The sequence below is a fragment of the Colobus angolensis genome, unplaced genomic scaffold (genome assembly GCF_000951035.1).
Source record: "Colobus angolensis palliatus isolate OR3802 unplaced genomic scaffold, Cang.pa_1.0 Scaffold160, whole genome shotgun sequence".
Classification (NCBI taxonomy): domain Eukaryota; kingdom Metazoa; phylum Chordata; class Mammalia; order Primates; family Cercopithecidae; genus Colobus; species Colobus angolensis.
This window is the reverse complement of record NW_012114711.1, coordinates 6,287,520-6,312,525: the sequence shown is the minus strand read 5'-3', so window position 1 is coordinate 6,312,525 and position 25,006 is coordinate 6,287,520. Positions and strand designations below refer to the sequence as shown.

Sequence of the window (25,006 nt, the reverse complement as noted above, 5' to 3'; positions counted from 1 at the left end):
TAACCAGATAAAGTCTTGAAGACAATATAATTTTTTTCACCAGTTTTCTCATCCGAGCATTCCCCACCTTTTTTCTTTATGGATGCTGCATTGATGGCCTTTAAAATCTAAGTACCACAAATAGAAAAGTGTTTCCCTCTAAACTCTTCAAAGAATTAAATCTATAGGAAATTTCTGAGTCCATTGTTGGCCTCTCTATAGGAAGGAAATGAAGGGCTGGTATGAATTTGGCCTCTGGAGAGAAGATGGTACTTTCCTGGATTTGTTTGTTCTTTTTTTATCTTCCTGCCACCCGCTCCTACCCATGCATAGATATGACCTTACAGAATGTTTACCAAATTTGTTTTAGGGAAGTTGACTCCCTCTTTCAAAATGAAAAATGTACAAATGTTTGTCCTCTGAACAAAATGATAACAAACGCAGGGGCATGTAGAAGATTTTGTTTCAGGCAACGGCAAAGGGAAGATTAGTCTGATTCTGGGGTCTGCTTCTCCCTCAGGAAGGATGGCCTTTCTGGCTGCCATTAGAGTGCTATAGGTTAAATAGAGCAGGCCTCAGCAAATCAAAGAATCTGGAGCCAAGAATCAAAGCTGCTATAGGTTTCAAATATGAAAATCTCTTTCAGGGTGGTGAAATACATTCCTGCCTCCCCCTCTGTAATGTACAAGAAGAGCTGCAAGGGCAGACCCGAAGGAGATAACATGAAAGATTATGGTTTTAAATGGCATATTAATTTATTGGCCTTATTAACTGATTAGACTAGATTTTCTTTTAGACTACATTTGCAAATTCCTCCTGGTATTTAATGTTATTTTCTGTGAAATGAAGTATACAATATCATTTAAGAACTTCAAGTATTACTGATTTAAATATTCATTAGTCTAATTTATTGGTGTTTTAACTGCTAATCTGAACATTATCCTAATTAAATAGAGGATAAATTTTCAACAACAGAATTCTTTTGTCCCCAAGGGAAGGGCAGACCAGCCTGGTGTATTTTAAAATGGAAATAAACACATTTCTGTAAGTTATTCTGTGGGCAGATCTACCTAGGTTGAAAGTTTTTTCTCATTTCTAGCCCTTGTCTGCACTGTTACTGAAAGGTTTTTTAAAGGCAATTTAAAGGGGAACAAAGCAGACACATTGGAATCACTATTTTTCTTGAACCTCTCTTCACAATTAGTTTAAGTTGCTAAATCCCACACATTTCCCCACCTTACATTATGCCTAGAGGATATAGCAACACTCTTTACGGCTTCCAATAATACCTTCTTCTCTGTGCATGCAGATTAACCCTGCCTCCAATTCTCATACCCTAAATTTTTATTTTCTTGCATTCGAAGTCTTGCCATGCACTCTGCCAGCTGGCCAAAGATGCCTGAACACCAACAGTTAGGGATTCTGATGAAGGAGATTCTAGCCAAGAGATTATTTTGATGTCTGGATTGGCCTCTCTTTTAATGCTATAGAAAACCCCTGAGCATGCATAGGTTGGATTCTGGTATGTACAATGGTTTGTGAAGATTTTAATTTTCATTTAAAAATATTTCTTAAAAGTCCTTTTACAGTTCCTTTGCCAACTGCTTTGCTGAGGCTTGGAATGTACTCAGTTGGTGCTGCTCAGCCAGGGGGAGTCATAGCTCTTAGGTCCAAATTAGGTCATGCTGATAATATTCAAGAGATTCTCAAAAATGTTAGTATTTACATCAACTCTCAGCTCATTTACTACATCCCAGGCAGTCAGGAAGTGTCCTCTCCCAAAACCCTGTTTTAGAAACTGAATAGCACTGTGAAGTTTAGGGGAAAAAAGGAAACTCGGATAAACCTGATGATGATTTTACTTAAGTTGCTGTTATACTAATTCAATTTAGCCCAGATGAAACATAAAAAGGGGTAGTTTAATCCCTCTTTAAACTATCTGCTTTTGTTCGCCTAAATTTGTTCTAGAAGGTCATATCAACTCCAACAGCTGTAATCGGGTACTCGATTGACTCAATTATCCTTTTAGTGTAAAGTTACTGGATGTGTTCAGTGCTTTTTCTGACAACCCCCACTGAGGAACTGTACATGCACCAGAAACTTCTGTGGACTGTTAGCCACTGTTTACAATGTTCAGCGTCTGCCTGACTTTTTCCCATAATTCTAAACCACTGAGGTTTTTGGAACTCTGTGCTACAGTAGATATCATGAAAATATTTCAAGAGCAACAACAACAACAACAACAACAAAATCCAATACCTCTTACAATCAGGTCTGCAGCAGCAGATAGCCTGTCCACACTTGTTTGGACTATGCAGACATATTTCCCAGCATGCTTCAGTTGGATGTTTCGGATCATCAAATCACCAGCTGAATCCTGCTGATAAAGTAGGGGAAAGTGGCTACAATTACTTTTTAATGAACTCTAAATATCATTATCACATGAAGGACACTGTGACTAATGGATTTATTTTACACTGGCTGATGAAAACATTAGTGATGCAAGCCATGGCCTATTAAAAATATGTGAGCCTGCCTGAGAGATAAGAACACCAACATTTTCAGAACACATCTTCGACAAGACCTCAGGTGTCTGGCTTCTCTGAGTCTCTGGAGCAGTTTGCCACCCACGTTGGAAGGACGTAACTTACATATTACATAAGTACTCTGTACTACGATGGCTCTTGATCTAGTTTTGTGAATTTCTTCAGAAATGCCCTCAGCCTATAGCCTTGGTTGGCATTCTGATACTTCAGAACTCTGTATTTGGAAAATGGAAGCAAGCCCACATTTGGACGTATCTGCATTTTTACCTCACAACCCTTTCTTACAGCCAGCATTTTTATTGCTTCCAGGTTTGAATTAAAGGATTAGGAAGACCAGATTCTCCAAGGAAATCTTGCACCACCTAGTATGGAACAGTGCTAATTTGTTTTCCAAATGCCAAATGCATGTTTGATTAGCAGATGAATAGGACTAATTACATCCTGGTTTGGATGTCTATGTGCCCCAGAAATATTTCTACAGTGTTCGCCAGCACAGTACTTTTAATAAATGTGAGGAGATGATTCCACAGGCTATCACAAAGGCAGCATTTTCCCTGAAGAACACTGCTACACCTTGGAGTTTGGTTCACAGTTCTGTTAATCTAAAGTTTGGAGAATAGCTGCTTGAGGAAGAGACCACTCTAGAGGTCAGATTTGAAAAACTACACTTCATTCTAAACCCGTAATGGATGACAAGATAATTTAGGATATATTGGCCGTCCTTCATTTTCCCATTCCAAATTATACAATAGGAAATTGACACAGACTCTTCTGTTGCTATTTCTCCAATGACAATAGTAATGGACGATGCTTAATGGTGTTTACTCTATGACAGGCAGCTTCTAAGTGCTTTACTTATATTAAACTCACTAAATACTCACATGTCCTCTGAGGCAGGTATTCTTGTGATCCTTATTTTACAGATGACGAAATTCCAGCACAAAGAGGTTAGGAGACTTGCCTAAAGTCACGTAGCTAGAAAATGGCAGAGCCTGGATTTGAACCCATATAGTCCCTGTTCTTAACAATAACACTGGACTAGCATCCAGAAAGACCATATCCTCATGCTATTTCAAAACTAATATGTACTTGGTTATCTCCATCAGTTCAGCACAGAGTGTCACATTCACAGGGTAATGGAAGAGATAGAATTGCCAATTAGAAATAGGATTAGAAGAGATGCCAAAGCATGGAGTGAAGGAAGAGCTACAGTTTTGATGCTTAGCTCTCTTGGGCTGATTCCTGCTCTGTGATTTCATCTAAATCTCTTAATCTCTCTTGGCCTTAATTTATTGACTTTTGAAAGACCTTTATTGACCTTCGTGCTAGGTTGTGAAAATCAAATGAGATAATCTGTGTATGTGAAAATCTTCTGAAAACTGTGAAGCATAGATTAACTCTAAACTGTTATTACTGATGGCCATGATCCATTTTCTTTGTGAAACAAACATGTCAAAGATGCTAAATCTAATTCAGGAAAAGCTATGGTATGTTAACCCAAAATGTCTTTTGTTTGTAACACTTGGCTTCTCATCCAGATGCCACTGTTTACGGATCAAGTCTTATAATTGCTCAATAAAATGAGAAAATAATTGTTAACCTATTTGACAAGATTTCTGTGAGGATTAAGGAGCTATTACAGTCATCCTTTGGTAGACACAGGGGATTGGACTCAGGACCCGTAGTACACTAAAATCTGCACATACTCAAGTCATGCAGTCAGTCCTCTGGAACCTGAGTATATGACAAGTCAGTCCTCCATATATGTGGGTTTTAAATCTCATGAATATTGTATTTGCAATCTGAGTGTGGTAGAAAAAAAATCCACATATAAGTGGACCCATACAGCTCAAACCCGTGTTGTTCAAGGGTCAAGTGTATATAAGAAAGTACTTGATAAAGGATGAGGAACTTTGCAAATATAAGGAATTATCACTATTATCATCATTATTAAGATTATTGTTACTTTACCTAAGAAATTTCACATATTGGGACTTTGAATATAGGTTTAAATTAAAAAATATGTCCCTGGGGATGTGTGCAGGGAAGGTGCATATTGGCCTGAGGGAAATGCCTACCCCCCACCCCATCTCACTAATTCACTTTATTCGTCAAAGGCTTAAATGTCAAAGAAACTTGTAGCCTGGATATTTCAGAGCACAGCAACCTATTAATAGAACATTTTGATTTTGTGATTTAGAAAGTACTCTAGTTATTTACACATTTTGACTGGATTTGTGTTTTTAAAGTAAAACTGAAACAAAGAAAAAAATAGGAGTGAGGTAAGAGTCTCATCAAAGCAGACCACAATAACTTTCTCTTTCCCTTTGAAGTCATCCAGACCCAACTATTAACTGAGATCTACATTTTTTATGTTCCTAACAAAGAAAACAACAGCATCTGCTTATTTTCCACCACTGCAGTCTGTTGTGTTCCTGACAGAATACTCAGTGGGGATGGGGGTATCAGAGGACAATGAAATAATAACTTCCCTAAAACCTCCATAGGTTAACTCTATACCAAACATCATCTCCACCATGCTGACCCAGGAAGCTGAAACTGAAATAGGCTTGACTTCAGAATTACACTTGCTTTTCTCTTCTATTGTCAAGTCCTGACTCCACAGACATTAATGATCCTAGTAGCTAATACACTTAGATCTCACATGCGGTTGTGCTGTTCTTAATTTTCTATGTATTTCTCTGCAGGAGTTGATTAGTGTTAGCATTAGTTTAACAGAGGAAACAGACATTTCCCATATGAAAGATGAATGTGAGCAGCTCTACGGACGGCTGTCTCTACAAAAAGGTGGTCATCAGTGTTTGACTTCCTTAGGGTGTCCCTGTTTCTGCCTTAGCCCTGGCACCATTCTGGCAGAAAGGCTACATGTGTCTGAATGGTAGGACATCCACTTCGATTGTTCAGGTATCTGTTTTGATTGGTTGGTGCTTACACCATTCTGAGATTTAGCATTTTTAGTCTCTCTCCTGCCCAAGAAATTGGTTTTAATGTGAGAACATTCGGCTTCATTTATGAAGAATGTTCTCGATTTATACTTTCCTGTTATTAGAATCAATGTTACCCTTCCTTCAGTTGATACCACCATTAAACTTTATCAAGTACTTCTTTTGTGGTAGACATTGGGCTATGTACTTTCCTAGACCTCAAGATATTCAATATCTCCAATGTCTTTGTGAAGTAGTTAATATTTCTCTCACTTAGCCAAAGTTATTAAGCTGAACCATGTGAAAGAGGTCCAGAATGGTTTACTTTGGCAATTTCATATGGCCTTTCTCAACCGGGGTCCCAAGAGATAATCCCTAGTGAACCCAGGCATCCACTGATGTAACCAATTAACTTCTTTCCTGTGCCATCTAAAGTTGTACCAATCAGATACCATTCTTGGCACAAAATTGAGACAACAGTCATTGAAATTGTTTTTGGCGTTCTGTGACTCAACTGCAAAAACCCTGTTTGATAAAAGTAAAAGTAGTAAGAATGTAATGAACAGGGCTAGTACTGTAGTTGGGTGGAATATATGCTCTCACTATATCATATGGATGACTTTAGGCCACTTATTCTCAACATAAAGGGGGTGGACAGATTTTTATGGCAGCCTAGAAAGTGGGGAGGGCTCTTCAAGTCAGGGCCCCATTTTTATATTCTGCTATGTTTTGATTGGACTCCTTCATAAAAATGGCAGCCAGAGTCAATCTTTATTGTCAATGGGACCATAGAGCTGTGTTAGAGCAGAAAAAATTTTTTTGACAATGATTGTCATAGACACAAATTGTTTCCAGATTTAACCTCTTCTTGTTATGTGTTCAATGATAATACACAGTTATGGAAAGTAAGGCATTTTGAAAATCCAATCATTTTGAATTCAAATTACATGGAGATAGTAAATAACTCAATCAGACTTTCAAATTCAAGAAAGAAAACCCTAAATTCACAATGATGAGCCTTCTACAAGGTCAAAGGGAGTTTAATTAGCAGCCTAAATGCAGAAGGAATCTATCTTTAAGCTATTTTCTTAATCAGATTCTAGGGTATATGATATGATATGTGACACAGAGTTTGAGATTTGAAGTTTTAAGCAGAGTTCCGCAATTCAGTAGCTATGAGGCCAAGGCAAGTCATCCAATGTCTGTGACCCTTAGTTTCTAATGCATACACAGGAATGAATAATTAACCTGTAGGATTGGTGCCAGTTAGAGAGCAGTCCTGCCATACAGGGTTGTTCAATGAGTGATGCCACATTTATTGTGCAAAAAGGAGCAGGAATTAACCAAGAGTTTCTTGCCATAAAATTACTTGAACAAAATTCTAAAATGGTAACTTTAAATATATTGTTAAGTTGGTCCAAACAAGTTAGTCTGAGTCAGTTTTGAGAAGTTCATTTGCACACTGTGTTTCCTGTGGATACTTTGATATTAATACTTACCCCTCCAACTCTTTCAAAGTGGTCCCCATCTCTGTCAAAGTCTATCAGGTGTCCATTAAATGACCAAGTAAACACGATGTCTAGCGAGTGATCATGCGTCACTTGGCACGGCAAAACAATGCTTTCTCCAACAGTGACATCCATACTGGAAGGGGGCACCATTACCCTTGTTGGGTCTGGAGAGTTAAAATAAAACAAACAATAACAACAACAAAGTCTGTGAGCTTCTGTGGAAATAAAATGTAGACTCCAAGAGCAGGATGAAATACTAAGTAATTTTGCTTTATTTTTTCTGAGGCTATGACCAGCAAACTTCAGTCATCTGGGAAGCTCAGACTCAGGCCAGGAGGTCATTTTTAATATGAAAAGATGAAAACACTCATTATGTGAACCTTCTCAGAGCAACAGAACTCAGCCAGGGAGCATGGAGGTGAGATCTCTAAAGATGCTCACGAAGGGCTTACTTTCTGGCAGCCTGCTCTGAATTGCCTCTTTGAAAAGATTTTCATCTCTCTCCAGTTTCACTAGAAAGCTACATTTCAGCTGACTGCAAACAGGAAAAATCCATGCTGACTTGAAGTTTGTTGGGCTCTTTTTTTCTATTGTAAAAGTAATAAATGTTTTAGCACTGGGAATTTCCTAAATTAAAAGAAAATTAAAAGAAGGAATAGAAAAACAAATCCTATCTGGATAAAACATCTATTTTTCGTGGTGGTATAATTTCCCCCAGTCTTTTCGGTTCATAGTTTTTCAGTTGTTTTGTTTTACACCATTAAAAACATGAGACATATACAATTTTCCTTTTTCTCCTCAATATTATATCAGCATGTTTATTCCTTTGTCAACATATTTTTATAATCTGCCTTAAGCTTATAGTTTTACCAATTTTGAAAATAGTTGGCATTTTAGCAAATTTTATGAGACATTTTTCTAATATTTATAATTAGAAATCATAAATAATGCTGCAATGAACATCACTGACAAAATGATATAGGTGTATTACTTTTTAAAAATCAGGACCACCAATTAGCTTTAAAATTGACCCTTTACATTATAGTTAAAACTGGGAATAGAATGGGCTTGCTTAGCTGAGACAGCTTATGAACTCTAAAACTACATTCACACCCATAGTTCCTTATTTTTGTGCAACATGATTTCATAAATGGTGTCAGAGAGTACACACGTGAGAAGCAGTTTGGATTCAATGTAAAGGCCATATGCATGCCTAAAGAACAAAATTCTGAATTAGGCCATATTCCAGAAATTTCTATATATTAAACCAAATCAAGCCAATCAAACAATTACAAAGAAGACAAACCAAAACCAAACCAAATAATGAAAGAACACCGACTAATCCTCTCCCATAGTCATGGGGTTGCATTTCAGGCTGTGAGGTATATAAGTATTTATTCAGGGGACCTCTTGGGTTAAAATATCAGCTGGGAATTTTAAAATCATATCTGATAGGAGAATTTTTGTGAGACTTACTGATAACCCACGCTAAAATTTCCTCTTTAAAGAGAGTATTTAAAATATTTTTTCTATCCTTTTATCCAACTACAGAAAGAAAATCTCTCAGATACTTAGAAAAGGGAAATTCTGTCCTAAATAGGTTATAATCTAGTAGTGGGATATACTTTTGCTGTTTTCTAAAAATAGAAAAAGATCATGATAAATAGATTAATGTGCTTTCAGTCACTGTTAAATGAGTGATGTCCATGAAATGAGAAGTGAACAACAGGTACTGCCAGCAAAGAGGTAATGGGGTAGAAAACCCCTGATTTGAAAACCTGAGGCTTTTGAGGGCTACATAATAAAAATCTGCTATGTTGATTCAATTACCATCAGGATACATAGTGATTAAGTTTTTTATTTTATTTTATTTTAAATGAAGAAAAGAGGTAAGTACAAATATTATTCTAAGCAAACATCAAGGAATAGCCCCATTTTGACTTAACATGTCATTTGACATTTTTTAATTTACATTTTCACAAGCAAAAAATGAAGACTGAAACAGATCCCAGGCAAAAATGATATATCTCTATGGATTTTATTTCATAAAGATGCTGCCTAATTCTACTTTAAATAGCTGCCCACTGATTCTGCAATTTAGATTTTCATTTTAATTCATTTATTTGTTGATTTATCCACCAAGCATGGATTGTGTTTACACGGATAACAGACATAACAGAGGCTGAGGGAATAAGAACATTTATAATAACTGAGTCCCTTAGCACTGTTAGGCACTTTACATGAATTATTTCATTTATTCCTAATAAATAGGTACTATTATCATCCCTATTTAACTGATGAGCAGACTGGTGTCTAAGAGTCGTTAAGATATTATCTATTGTGTGATTCTGCCTTTCTTTCACTGAAAACATGATATGCACATGCAAATCATGCAGAGAATAAGTCTAAGGGCATAATATAGCAATTTGCACTCTTGATTATGTGTAGTCAACTGAAGATATTCAAATGCAGAAGGAATTTAAAGAATTTCTGCCATGGGGTGCAGATGGTTGCAGAGGGCTTCACTGCATGAGTAATGAAGTTACTGCCTTAGGTAACAAGCAGTGATGATTTTATGCCTAACATGCTGGCTCTAGCTCTAAGCCTACACATCAAACTTATGAGTGCGGAGTCAAATGTCCAGTCTCCAGTCCCCAAAACTGTCTTGTCTCCCTATCTCCTGACAACTTCTGGGCAAGAAGCAAGGAGTTGGCACATACCCCAAAGCCTAGAGCCGTGTGAAATTCTGGCTCACGTTTCTGAATGACATTTCTCTCCTAAAGAAACGTTCACCTCTTTATGCACATGTAGGGAACTGGGACAGATTTTTAGTATTGGTAAACTTGGCTGTCTTTTAACCAAGGACCAGAGAAGTTCCCTGAATCAAGGATTATGTTGATACAGTTGTTGTGCTGACAGCTGCTGATTCATTAACTCAGCACTTGTTGCCGATTCATGTGCTGAGCCCTGAAGTAGCAAGAATCAGTGCAACGTCATGTACTGTACACATACCAGAGAGGTCTCCTAGGGACAAGAAAAGATTAAACTAAAGAGGTTCAAAAATCTCATTAGCGACTTGGTTTTCTCAAAGTGTATGTTTGTTCTCTTGTTTTCTGTGTTGTGAATTTTGATGCTTTTTACTTGATGAATTTCCTAAAATTTGAATACAAACCCTGTATACAAACAAACAGATGGCTTCCTGCAAAACAAACTGTCTCCTCTCCTTTGGTTTTAATTCATCAAGATCAGGAAGAACCTATATTTATGACTTCTGTTCTGAAGAGTCACTTCAGCTATTGTTCTGTGCATAGAAATCTCAAAGGCAATTAGAACTCAAGATGTGAACTGATGGCTGGATTTGGATGTAATTAAATAGCAACAATAAATAGGACCAACAACATCCCTAAACTTTCTTACTTGTGGTTGGTTCATACTGTGTAGAATGATAAATTCTGAACTCCAGAGGACCGATGCTTAAAAATATATATATTTACCAAGTGCTTAATTCTCCTAGAGTAAAAATGAAAAATTCTTTTACTTTCTACGGTGTTTTCTGTAATGTACAAATGACAAAAGGTAAACTAAGTGCTTTGTTTTAAGGATTATAACCATGAGAAAGAGTTAATTATTAACCATTATTTTAAATAATATTGACTACTCAGTTAATAATCAGATCCACAATTAGACGTATACATCACAACACTTATCTAAGCCTTATTACATTTTCACTTTCACTGTTGGTGGAAAAACTTTCTGATTTATAGCTTTTGTTATCTCTAAAAAGAAGTGTTTTGGGGTCCATTGGATAAGAATTCTATTTTTAAAACACTGCACTGTTTTATGTTTTTTTATTTTTTGACAGGGTCTTGTTCTATTGCCCAAGCTGGAGTGCAACAACAGCATGATCAAAGCTCACCATAACTTCAAATTCTTGGGCTCAAGCAATCCTCCTATCAAGGTAAGACTACAGGCATGCAACACCATGTCCGGCTATTCTATTCTATTCTATTGTTGAGATGAGGTCTCATTCTCTCCCTGTGGTTGCAGTGCAGAGGCGCAATCTTGGCTCACTGCAACCTCCCTATCTCAGGTTCAAACGATCCTCCCACCTCAGCCTCCTGAGTAGCTGAGACCACAGGTGCACACCACCATGCCCAGCTAATTCCATTTTTTGTTTTGTATTCTTGGTAGAGACAGGGTTTTTGCCATGTTGCCCTGGCTGGTCTCAAGCTCCTGAGTTCAGGCAATCTGCCTGCCTCAGCCTCCCAAAGTGCTGGGATTACAGGCATGAGCCACTGGTGCCTGGCTAATGTTTTATTATTTTGTAGACACAGGGTCTTGTTACGCTGCTCAGGTCGGTCTCAAATTCCTGGCCTCAAGAGATCCTCCAGCCTTGGCCTCCCAAAGTGCTGGGATTACAGGTGTGAGCCACCATACCTGGCTGATAGTTCTTATTATCTCCAAAATTAAGTGTCCACAGGATAAGAATTCCATTTCAATGTTGCTTTCCTGATACCCTACCAATTCTTCTATTTTAGTTTATAATTTCTTTATCTTTCATTTACAGTGCCAAGATATTCACTTGTGCCTATCAGGATAGTATTTAATGTGTGTTTTAGTCATCTTCATTCGTGGAAGGCGACACATCCCTTTTGTTAACAAATGTTTTGACTGTAATGGTTTTGATAATGCCTTTCAGTAGGATTGTATCTTTTTTCCTTACATTAGTTTTCATAGGGAGAATTTAAAAGTGGGATTCTTCAAAGGCCTGGAGCTAGTCAAAGAGCAGACAGCAAGCTCACCTCAAATGAAACAAGGGGACTGGTCAGATAATTATTTTTAATAATATTTAAATGCCACAGCAAAGACTACTGATTAATGATGACAATAATCCTGAGATAGCATCTCTAGGGATGAATTTCAACATTCTGTAGTTGGTACCCTCTTTTCAATAAAAATCAATGCAAGATAAACTGTATCAATTCTGCATAAAACACACATCTAAAAGGCATACCCTAAACATTAGATGAGAATCAAGATTCACAGTGATTTCAAGCGGGACCAACCTTTTCACCTAGGCAAACTTTAATAGGGATAAAGGCAAAAAACTACACTTAAAAAATCGCCTACTAGGCACATACTGGGGGATTGGCAGCTCACATGCATAAGACCTGAGGATTTCAGTGTGCATGGAGTCTGTGCAGCTGGCAAAGAAAGGGAATGCAATCTTAGGTTGCATTAATAACACATGATGTTCCAATTTAGGGAGGTAATAATCTGGTTGTATTTTGCATTAGTCAGACCACAGCTTATGAGGAACATGTTTTAGATTCATTGATACATTAGTATACCTGGGTTAGTGAAAGATCTAATAATTCCATAACAGCTAAAATAACTGAAAGTATTTGGCATGAGAAAGGTAAATTAGGAGAGACATGACAGTAGTTCTCAAATATGTGAAGGGCTTATAGGCAGAAGATAAGCTAAGGTTATTTTGCATTGCCTCAAAGTAGAAAGCAAAGAGTAACTACAAACAGGCATATTTTGGCTCTGTGGAACGAAGAACTTTTTACTAATTTGACCTTTCCAACAGGGAAACAGGCTGCCACAGAAGAATATGAATCTCCATTTCTGGAGGTATTCAGGTGGGGGTGGGCACCCTCAGAGAGGGGATGCCAGGTTCTCCTAATGGCCAGCCAGGCTGGAAAAAGCCTACTGTCTTGAAGAGCCCATGAATCTGAGCCACCTCCCCACATGCCCTTCCTGGCCACCCTGTTCACTGATGATCCTGTCCTTTCATGAAGCTCATCGGAATTAACTGTTCTTTTTTCTTCAACATTAAGCTAGTGCCCTGTTGTGCAAAATCATTTGTCTTTTTTACACGTGTCCTGCTTCTCCCCCTGTAACTGATCAGCTTTCTGGGAGTCAGGGACTAGATCTTACACTTTTATAAGTCCCTGATGCCTAGTTCTGTTCCTACTCATGAGAGTTGGTTAAAGATAAGTTATGGAAGATCTGTGAGTGGCCCTGTTAGAGACTGATGAAAATAAGGCCTTGAATCTTGAAGTACTGTAAATCAGGAGGCTATATTAAGTATTTCTTATTATTTACCCTGACTTATGTTGAATATGGGATTTTAAAAAGGAATCACTTGAAGGTCAACTCAGCACTCACCAGGCAAGCACTGGCCCTTCATCTGGGTTTATTACTGAATTTGCTTATAAGGCCACATTTTGTACTTTTTTCTTGGTTTTAAAAAATAATTTATTTTGAAATAATTTCAAATATACAGGAAGTTTGCCAGAAAAGTACAAAGAACTCTTTCACCTTCATATAGACTCCTCAGTAGGTAATATTTTACTGTAGTTCCTTATTTTCTTCTCCCCCATATACATATATGTGTGTGTGTGTGTGTATACACACACACACACACCCCTTTTCCCCACCATATACACATAAATACACACACACACACAGACACACATATATACATATATACACACATATATATATGGTGTTTGCCTGGCTTCTCCATCTTATTCTTACCATTTACACCCTTGTAAATAATGAGTATTTTGGCTGGCTGCAGTGGCTCATGCCTGTAATCCCAGCACTTTGGGAGGCAGAGGTAGGCAGATCACTTGAGGCCAGGAGTTCCAGACCAGCCTGGCCAACATGGTCAAATCCTGCCTTTACTAAAAAAAATTACAAAAATTAGCTGGGTGTGGTGCACTGTAGTCACAGCTACTCAGGAGGCTGAGGCAAGAGAATTGCTTGAACTCAGGAGGTGGAGGTTGCAGTGTCGCCCCACTGCACTCCAGCCTGGGCAACAGAGTGAGACTCTATCTCAAAAAGAATAATAAACTAAAATAAATAATAAATAATGAGTACTTTGTGGGGAGGTATCCCAAGATTACACCAGTACCTGATGGTCATCAAACTTGTACCTGCCAGCCTTGGAATCCAATGAAGACTCCTGCCTGAATTAATGACTTTTATGATGGTTGTCAAATGGTGATTCTCCATTGCTATTTTTCCTTCTACATCTATCAGCTGACATTCTACTCCAAGGAAGAGTGTTCTCCTCTCCCCCATTTATTTATATACTTACTTACATTAGGATAAATTCATGGCTTGACAGGTGGTAATACATTACTAACATTATTTACACTGACGCACCAATTGTTCCCATTTTGGCCAATGGGAGTCCTTTTAAGTTGGGCTCTTTGTACGTTTTACATTTTATTATTATTCATTAAGTGTTTCTTTACTTTCTGGTCCAGTAAGGTTCACGTTATATTTTTTCCTGCAATAGTCCTAGAGTCAGTCATTTTGTCAGGGAGCTCCGGTTCTTTTTTAGTGGAGGATGGCTTTGAGAAATCAAGAGGTGGAGACCCAATGTGCTTATTGTTACTGAGGGTCATTGATCCTAGGCCCTCTCAGCAACAGAGCTGGGAAATATCTGTGTGTATATACATGTATAATACCTAAACATCTATAAATATTTCTATATGTTATCCTGAAAACATTTCCTAATTTGCTTAATCAACTTACATTTTGTTCAGTATAACCAATCTGTCAACCCTGCCAGGTGTCTCCTCTGCCCACCACCTCTATACTCACCCACAACCATGTCTCCAAACAGCTCTCCAACCCATCTCACCACTCTGCATCCTCCCTCACTGTGATTACTTTTCTGTGCCAGACAGGAAAGGGAAGGTTGCTCAGATTGCTTTAGTACTTAAAATGTAAATATTTAAAATGAATACTCCACAGAACAATAAAATAAAAAAGATGGTGAATGGTAATTCTAGAGCATATGCCATTTAAAAATTAAAGTTTTATGCTACTTATAAAAAGAAGAATGAGTAAAGCAAATATATCAGTTCCCTAAAATTTAAACACTGAGTTTTTGCATTTCACACCAGGGAGAAAATCTGAATTAATACTTTCATAAAATACCTATTGCCAGGAGCAAGGCATTACTTAAAATTATATTTAGTTTTCAGAGAATAATTCATCCTTAAATGGGAGAAACATTGATTAATTTTATAATTACTATTCTCTGCTGGGTCATTAGGATCTACATTTTGAAGCAGCTGTCAAAACAAACAAATGAAAACACAGTTTCCAGTTTGTTCTATTCCTCCTGAGTTACTTTGCAGAAACAGATCCATTCTGTTAGGAAGGTAAGGAGGGAAGTAGGAAATGATGGATGGGGTGGGTGAGGTTATCCTTGAGAAATCTACATATACTTAGCTAAAAGTCCTTTTCACGTGGTTCCATTATTGCTACTTTTGAAGTGCCATTTTTTTCTGTTTGCTGATTGTCACTTATGGTGGCAGACTTCCTCAAGGTCTTTGTAATTTTGGTTTGGGAGTTCATCTTACAAGTGAAGTTTTTTCTTCCTCATGAGCACCCACTTCTCCCTGTTGTGTGGTTGTAAAGGCCTGTTATGTGAAAAATTTGGGGTTTGCACTTCACGGCATAGCAAAATAAAGGGCATTGCACCCTACATTGTACAGGTTTGGCTCTTTTTTGGGGGTGGCCTTGCTGCCCATTCTGGCCACAGGTAAATGTCCTTTAAAGGTCTCCAATCTGGGTAGAAATTTTTGTCTGCCCCAGGTTCCTGGAAGGGAGCTCAGCTCCAAGTCCTGATTTTAGGGATAAGCTTTAAGTGCTGAAATAGCCTGACGAAATAAAATCTGTTCAGGTTATCATCATTCACATAATATCAGACATCTATATATTTGGTTTGTTCCTACGTACGTATCTAATTTGCTTATAATTTTGCTCTTTGGAAAATTCTTTACACATTTGATCTCTTTTAGACACATTTACTTTTCACTAACATTTGTTTTCCATTGAGGAACTATGCCTGTGAATTGAGAACTTTTACAATTTTAAAATATAGGCTAGTTCTCGCAATAGCACCCTTATTTATCTTACCTCTCTTTTGTTAACATAATTAAATGAGTTTTAAGAAGAAGGAAAGAGGAACCAATTGGAAAAAGAACAGTAAGTGTATTTTGGCTGAAGACAAGTAAATCTGCCCTTTTAGGTGGCAGAAAAAAACACAGCATTAGCATAGGGCACTTTCACAAGTCAAGGTTTTTAATCGATTCGTACCAAGAAGCACTGCCACGTAGTATTGTGACCTGGTTCTTGGAACAACGTGTGCAACTTGACAAATGGCATCATAAGAAAACACAAGGCAAATTTTGACCCCAGTTGGCATGAGCACAAACTGGAGCCTTCTGTAAAGCAATTTACAAATCGCCCCTGAGCGGAATGCTTACCGATCTATTTTCAAGGACTGGGGGAAAATCACAAAGCAGAGCTGTTTAATAAGCTTGACTGCCACAAATGGAAACTGCTATGCACAAGCCAATTGAGGGTGGCCAAGTATAGGTACTTGGGAAACAAGCAGCCAAGTGGTAATCAAAGTTATTAGATTTGCCTGGTCAAAATGTGTAGCATAAAGCACCTATTTCATTATGAAGACTGTTCTAATGACGTTCAAATGCTCTTGGTTGCCTCCCAAGTCTCTAACTTGGTTACAACTATTAATAAGGAGATTTTTGTTTGTTTGTTTTTAATAAGCAAGATATAATCTGTCTTAAAGTCATTCACGGTCAACTTGTTTGTTTTAATCTTTACCCATCACCAGGGAAAGCAAACCTCCTGCGTTTGGATTTGTGCCATATTTCAGTAGCAGGGTTTCTCATCTGGGATGTCTTTCTAAATGCAAATAATTTTCTGCAGGTGCCTAACCTTCCATTATGAATAAGAATATCTCCTCAAGCAAAATAGCAAGTAATAACAGAAGAGGAAAGGGGGAAATATGTTAAATTTGCCCTCTCACATTTTCTTTTTGAAGCTTTCTTTATGATTTGAAAGAAATGACAATCTAAAAGGACTAGGAAAAGACTATTCTCAATGACAAATTAAATACATTGTATCTTTGAATCAAGGTATAATTAAAATCACTCTATGGAATGCCTTTGACTATGATGGAAGATAAAAAAGAATCATAAATGGGAACCACAGATGTCTTTTACCCACAGAGAAACATTTTCATCAAATAATAATTAGAATGTTTTCTATTTATTTCAGCGACTGCACATAAGTAACTCTCTCTTATGACTCACAGAGCAAAATAGTACCCCCAAAATCCCATTAGTGTCAGTGAAATACAGTAAATTTCATCATAGTCAATGCATAAGAATGGCATGATAAGATCTTTGCTGATTAAAGGAATATTATTACATCTGCTGGGCATTGGGCTGCATCTACTGATACAAAGTAAGCGAACATTTACTTAAACTATAAAAGAAAGGAAATGCACACCTTGAGGCAAGGACAACGAATTCCAAAGACAATGCCTTCCATTGCGATTACATGCAAAGGAACAACGAAGTGCCCATTCACACACAGTGCAATGTGAGGAAGAATTAATATTCTGGACAGTAGATGGTGCTGAAACCTCAGCAGAAGGAGAGTGTCCCTCTTTCTGTTTAACCTGCTCCTGTTAGCAATTTTCTACATGTTTTCAGATTCCTCTGCTTAAGGACTGCATCTTGGGAAAGAAGCAGTAATTCACATATTCTAAAGCAGTACTTCTTTGTTTGCTTATAGGTTTGAGATGAGGTCACGGAGGAGCATATGAAGCTTAAAATAGAAGGTATTAATATCTTGGTAGACAATATTAGCTACCCTGTCTTTATTTGATGTTGGTAGGGTTGGTTTATAACGCTTCCCGCAAAACAAAACCTTAAACAATCCTCCCTCCCCCACCCCCAATAGTCTGGTCCACCACTGACTAGCTTGTTTGAGGGCTTGTCTGTAATTCTAAGTCAACTTTTTCCTGAAACCCTTCAGAATGGGCAACTATTAATAGCTCTTAGGTCCCCTGCAATTGTTGAAATGTTCCCTTTGTGTGCAGCTAGGTAAGGCATTATGAGTTTAACTAAAAGAGACTCTTCTTCCTGCTGCACTGTTTGCTTCATAGTGCGATCCATAAACACATTCAATGAAATTTAAAGGAGGGAGAATGAAAATCTGAAGAGCCCTGAATTAACACTTTGTTACTGTTTTTCATTTTGAAGAGAAAGAGGCAAATCATTGGAAAACTCACTCTTGTAAGGAAGAACTACTCTCTGGAGCAGGTTTGAGGGTCACTGCACATTTAGTCCAATCTTCCACACTAGAGATAGGGAAACTTTTCTCTCTATTGAGAGTTGCTGACCCAAAGAGAAAAAAAAAAAAAAATCAATCAAGGGTCAGGGAAGTTTAAAGCAACTTAATTTAGTTTATTTTCAGAGAGATGTTTACAACTTTTTATGTCTTTTACATTACAGGGAACATAAAATTTAAAGATACATCAAATAATTTAAAAGTTAGATCTAATCGAATATGAAGGATAATGGAGGTGGACAGAATGTTAAAGCCAAGAGACAAGGAAAAGGAGATGAAAATGCAGAGAAACAGAGCAAGACAGACTAGCAGAGAGCGGCAGAATCCTCTACTCCACAAAGACATCACATACTAATAAACGACATTCACACGATGTGAAGTACACAGAGCTAGAAAAGAATTTTTAGAAAGTGAAAAGGCAGTGTTTTGTGGAGCACCATTCCATCTTTTGGTTTTTATGATATTAAAATAGAAACCCTTTGTTGGGCAAGCTCTATCTTTATAATTACAGTCATTTGCAGATAAGCTGTATCTTGCCACTTTCAACTAAAAGTTGCCTGAAATTTAACTCAGAGTTCTGATGTGACCCAAAGTCCCATATTTTCCAAATCCACATTTACTGTTCTCTAAAGGCTTTGCCATGGTGATAAGTGAAGCACTCTAGTACTACTACAGACTGAAAATACTGAGAAACGGTCAGCATGAAGAATTGGCAGGATACTTCAGAAAGAGATTAAGGGCACAAAGAGAAATAGATTTTTGGCTAGGTCTTGGTTAGTCAAAAAACATTAATGACTTCCTCATTCCACAAACATGTTACTCACTTGAATTAAAACAAACAAAACCCCTAGGTAGGGGTGTGTGTGTGTGTGTGTGTGTGTGTATGTGTCAGTGTGTACATTTAAATGTCTGTTCCTCAATAAAATTTGCTAAAGTTTACAGGAATGTATTCACTTCCTAGATTATCCATTAGAATCTAATAGCTCAGTATTGGTAGGAAAGATAGTGAGGCAAGACCCAAGCCTAGGTTATAACATATAGGTACACATTATTTGTATGACACATGCCAACTCCCTAGGGTGTCTCTGGGCTGCAGTGCAAAACAGTGAACAGAGTTTGCAAACTGCTGCAGCATCAAATAAACCAATATTCACAGAGAGATACATAAGAAAAATCATTCATTTACTCAAGCAGGCAAGATGTGCAAGGCATATGGTTCTTTGCATTTATAGATCAGTCCAAGTTTACCAAATCATTTCTTATCCATCATATGCTTGCTTTCCACAGAAAGGTCATCTTGCATTTGGTTACCATACCAGGCAGGACCTGACACTTTTAACAACCCCAGAGGGCACTTTTCATGCAGGATGCAATTTTCACTTGGGCAACGTGGCGACCCACAGGATACCCTGCTATTTTCCCATGGCAGGAGCTCCCAAACAATGCTGGAGCACCAGTAACAAGCAGGACTCTCAGTTCACTGGAAATTAGCCCAGATATAGAGTTCATCTCAGAAATAGTTGCTGGACGTTATTTCTCAGGGAGTAAAAGACTTTCTCTTAGTGACTCTCTGATACTAACCTAGGTTTTGCTACAAATGTCATCACGATGAAATATATAAAACACTGAATTTAGTGTCTAAAAGCCTAGTTTCTAGGTGTGGCCTACAGCGCTGATTAGGCATGAAACCACCAGCGAGTCATTCGACGTCTCTGAGCTGTAGTATTCTTATCTGTAATTTGGAGGAGATGGTATTTGGCATCCCAGGATGACTATGAAATTCAAAATGAGTTAATGGATTTTAACATGTTTCATAAAACATAAAGAGCTACAGAGTATGAGATACTATTATTACCGTTACTATTGATGCCAAAGATTTGCATGGGGAAGAAAGGAAAAAGAGACACTTATTTTGAGAGTAAGAAGAGGGCGATGTTCTAAGGGAACCAGTTCACTGTAGTAAGTCATAGTTCCAAGGCAGCTGTTGGCTGCTTAATAAAAGCCAGTGGAGATGACAAAGTAATTTCTGGTTCAAGCATGAATGCTCAAGTACAGGAGTTTATGTTCGATTGCCAGATACTTCAAGCTAGCAGCTAAATCCAAAGACACCAAAGACACTTCATGCGCCAATGGTAATCTGGCTTCTCAAGTCAGAGGACTGCATAAATGCACATTCCAAAAGGAAAAGATGTCACTGAAAAATTACCCAGAGGATTAACTGTGAAACTGATGAGAAAGGTGGCAAATTCAGAATCATTAAACCACAGGTTTGAAAAGGAGGTAAAACATGGAGAAAGAAAATGCAGCATCTATAGGATTGCATGACTTATAAAAAGATTCTCTGTTTGCTAAGGATAAAGATGACCATTCACCTTGGTGCTAGAAGAGTTTACTTTAACTTATGACTTTTGGACATCTGTCAGCCCACTGCCTTTCAACAGAAGATTTAATGTATGTGTTTAAAAGAAATTCTTAAAATGTCTACCTTTATTACTGTCACCAAAAGCTAATATTGTAGTATATTTATCAAGTTGTTCAAGGATGTATAGACCAAACACTCTCCCTTTTGTTTTGTGGTTATCTAATAGGTCATTTTTATGAGGAGAAAAATAACTGACAGAAAACAAGTAGATTTCTTATTGATGACTAGTTCCTGTGGACTGGAATTTCTATTTCAAGTTCTTAGGCAAATGATGGTGATACCATGATGGCCCCATCACCAGTGTTGAGCACCATCAACTCTCATCATCATTGCAATTTATGTACAGAAAGCGTTTACCATGTGTCAGGGTCTGTACTACATGGTTGCCTTTATGACCTCACTAAAATATAAGCATGTGAAACAGAGAAAATGTCTCTCTAACTCTGCATAGATACCTTCTACATAGCACAGTTACTGACACATAATAGGTGCTCAGTAAGTATCTGCAGAGTGAGTGGATCACTAGCAGCCACACTTCATAACCCTACGATATAGGCATCATCATTATCATCATTGAATAGACAAAAGTACCCGAGGCTCCCTTAGGGAGGTTAAGTATGTTCTCTGAGGCCATAGACCTAGTTAGAAGGAGAAAACAGGTATTGGACCCAGGTATGGTTGGTTCAAAAGCCCTATAATTTACTGATTTCCATTCCAATATCTCTACAGCTCACTGCTTACTTTAATTCACTGTGAAAGAGGTGTTTGTGTGGCTGCCAATGTTTAGGTATAAATGAGCTTTGCCTAATTCTCTTTTTATTCGGATAGAATGTGATATATGTCAGAACCAGAGGTACTTGCAGAAGTCAAGACATAAGAAGGGGAAGGAAACAATGAGAATCTGACTAAGCACAGAGTTATGAGGTAAGAAAGGGATCCAAGAGAAGAATGGAAAGAAGCATCTCTGAGAAAGCCAAAAAGGAATCATTAGATTTAACCATCAAATGCTCCCAAACATAGTAATGTCTTGGTTATGTATGGAGCCCAGCGCCATAAATGAAGGCTCAGCTCAAGAGGAGGCAAAAATATGTGGATTTAAAACGTTTCCAAGTTTTGAAAACATTCATTCTATATTCATTTTTTTATAAGATGTGTTTTACATATTCATTACATATTGGAAAATTAGACTCCTTGAACAGTTTAGCTTTGGGATTAAAAATGTGAACTCTGAAGCCAGACTTCTTGAGTTTCAATTTTAATTCTACTACTTCCTGACTGTGTTGACAAGTTGCTTATTTTCTCAGTACCTCAGATTCCCCAGATTTAATGGGAATTAATAATGGGAATACTAATGTATTCCTCACACTTTGGGAATTAAATGAGTGAAATAATACAAAGGTTTTTTTTTTTTTTTTTTAGATAGAGTTTTGCTCTTGTTGCCCAGGTTGGAGTGCAATGGCGCAATCTCGGCTCACTGCAACTTCTGCCTCCCAGTTTCAAGCAATTCTCTCTCCTCAGCTTCCTGAGTAGCTGTGATTACAGGCATGCGCCACCACGTGGGGCTAATTTTGTATTTTTAGTAGAGATGTGGTTTTACCATGTTGGCCGGGCTGATCTCGAACTCCTGACCTCAGGTGATCCACCTGCCTCTGCCTCCTAAAGTGCTGGGATTACAGGTGTGAGCCACGGTGCCCAGCCAATACAAAGTTTTAAGAATAGAAGTCTGGCCAACATAGTGAAACCCCATCTCTACTAAAAATACAAAAAATTAGCTGGGTGTGGTGGTGTGCACCTGTAATCCCAGCTACTTGGGAGGCTGAAGCAGGATAATTGCATGAACCCAGGAGGCAGAGGTTGCAGTGAGCTGAGATCGCGCCATTGCACTCAGCTTGGGCGACAGTACGAGACTGTGTCTCAAAAACAAAAACTAAAACAAAAAACCAAAACAAACAAGCAAGAGTAGAGCTTGCTACACAAAAAGTGCTCAAAAAATGCTAGCTATTACTAAGAATATGACAGAAACAAAGATGCCTCCACATTTACCTCAGAGTAAATGCCAAAATCCTTGCAAAGGCCAAGAATGCCCCACATGATCTCAACTGATATTTTGTTGAATATAGACATCCTAAGTAAAAGAACCTCTTCCAGGTGTAAAGACAGATGCCTGTACCATGCAGATCCAAATGAAAAACTGCTATCTAGATTCTTGTGGTGAGAGGGTACAGATTCTAGACAGAAAGCTGCTCTTACAGACTGGAAGTAGCTAAGAAACTGAGTTCCGCAGTCAGAAAAATCTGGATGCAAATTTTAGCTCTGCCACTTACTAGTTGACTGATTGTGGGAAAGTTACTTGACTTGTAAGTCAGTTAATTTGTGTCTTAACTTGTAATATTCCTGTGGTTTCATGTAATTTGATGAACGCCTTAAATATTTGAATAAAGATGTCATCATCCTCATCATCCTCATCACTATCATCACTGTCCTCATCACCATCATCATCATTGAAGTCTCTTGTGCCTGGGTCCGTTTTAAGTGTGGGAAGTTTCAGAGAAAGATAACTTCTCCAAACATGCAGAGATTAGGGATGGGGAGAGTAAAATTTAGTTACAGGAAAATGCTCATATTGTGCACCTCTAAGTCATGAAAAAATGTGCCTCAATTTTACAAGGAAGCTAAAGAAGAAACAAAAATGACAGCTACTAAAACTGATAACAAATGCTCAAAACAATTTGTTGCTAGTGAAAGCATCATAAGGAAATTATCATTGTACATAGACATTTCTTTGCCAGAACAGTATACAAACACCCAGATAAGTAATCACTCATTTGCCAGGGCAACACACAAAGTTTGAAGATGATCCCTAGAACGACATCAAGTCAAGGGATTATCATGCTTGTTGTATCCACATTTCAGGACCTCCATTAACTCTCTGGACATCATCAGACACTGTGAAAAATGCTGAAGACAGGACAATATGACCCTGAGCTGAGAAGATTAATAACCGGTGAATAACTAAACTAGCTCACTGATAGTTTGCTATGCTGATTTCTACAGCTTTCTTAATGGATTATTGGAGTAGTTTATGGGGCATAGCCAAAAATATACTTTATTCAGGGACATGAAAGGTCTGAGAAAAGCTTAGCTGAGAAGTATCTGGCTTTAAAAAACACAGAATCTTTTTAAACCTTTTTTTCCCCCACTTGTCTTCTATTTTATAATTCTCCTGAGGCCAGAAATCGTGCAAGGACTAAGGGTTGCTTCTGGGAGCATCAGCGCAAATGCTCACATACAGTGCAAGATTGCTTACCTCACAGGGTCACCTGAGGCAAGCTGCATGACTTTGTAGAAGTGATAAACATGAGAAGATGAGGTAGCAAACTTCAGAGGAGCAATTCTTTCTTCAATAGGAGTCTGTGGAATTTACCAGTAGTGGAGATCTGCATTTCAATATGAGGGTGTATTTGCAGGATGCTGAACATAGATTTAGAAAGCTTATTATGTTTGTGGATAGGTGTCACTCACACTCAATCTCTGTTTCTTTTACAAGGTCATTCTAAATGAAATGGAATGGAAACTAACCATTCTAAAAGCTCATGGTGACACCACTGGAAAGGTGAATGACATAGGTCTGAATTTCACAGAGCCCTCCTTGTCCATGCTGTTTGGCTATATAGTACATAATTTATAAATTTGGGTGATTTTATAAGGATTGAATATTAGCAAAATAACAAAAATAATCCCTACAATTATGTGTCAGGCATTGTGCTGGCTTCCTTAAATTATTCATTTCCTTGTCACAATGATCCTATTAGAGTCCTAGGAACCTTCTAAAACTTTTTAAAACAGTAGTACAAGGATTTTGTTTCTTAAAGGCATAAGCCTATAAAGACAGAGAGAATGGCTGGGAGGTATTACTATTAATACTGGAAAGCAACTGAATGATTAGCAGATAAGAAACCCTGAATCCTAAACTGGCAGTGGGGAAAGACAAGAAGCAGTCTGACTTACTCTACAGAAGAATGTCCAAAGATTCGGGAATTCAGGTATCACTGGAAGTCAGGTAACAGAGCACTGTAGCATGCTGTTTAGAATCAATTAGGTCCCTATTTGCTCTCCCTTATTCCATGCATCCAGGTGACTAACCTTCCCCACTGCAGAAGTATTCTGGGATTTTACTTTCTAAGCAGGTAATACAGAGGTAGGTCTCTGGGTCAGAGGACACCAGGTTGAATTGAGGATAGCAGGGATTGGGATTTAGTGAGTGTTTATATAGTGAAGCTGAGATTCTCAGTCTCCTACCCCAAGGAGGCTCCCAGGACACTGGTGTTGAGTCCTATGTCCTTCCAAATGAGACTAGATACTAGATACTCTTTCTCTAGGTAGTGATCAGCCAAAAAGGAAACACCT

General features: G+C 37.9%; 1 protein-coding gene across 4 annotated transcripts in view; it reads right to left on the bottom strand.

The window, feature by feature from the left end:
* CNTN4 (contactin 4) overlaps positions 1 to 25,006 on the bottom strand; it is a 254,096-nt gene that overhangs the window by 26,339 nt on the left and 202,751 nt on the right. For 2 of the 4 annotated variants that reach the window (XM_011937227.1, XM_011937231.1), the window contains 2 exons: positions 6,970 to 7,145; positions 2,239 to 2,356 (listed from right to left, as the gene is read on the bottom strand). In XM_011937227.1, the coding sequence (XP_011792617.1) occupies positions 2,239 to 2,356; positions 6,970 to 7,145 (294 nt within the window). Of the gene's footprint in view, positions 1 to 2,238; positions 2,360 to 6,969; positions 7,146 to 25,006 lie in introns of all 4 variants that reach the window. The other 2 variants (XM_011937229.1, XM_011937230.1) reach the window with 1 other exon arrangement.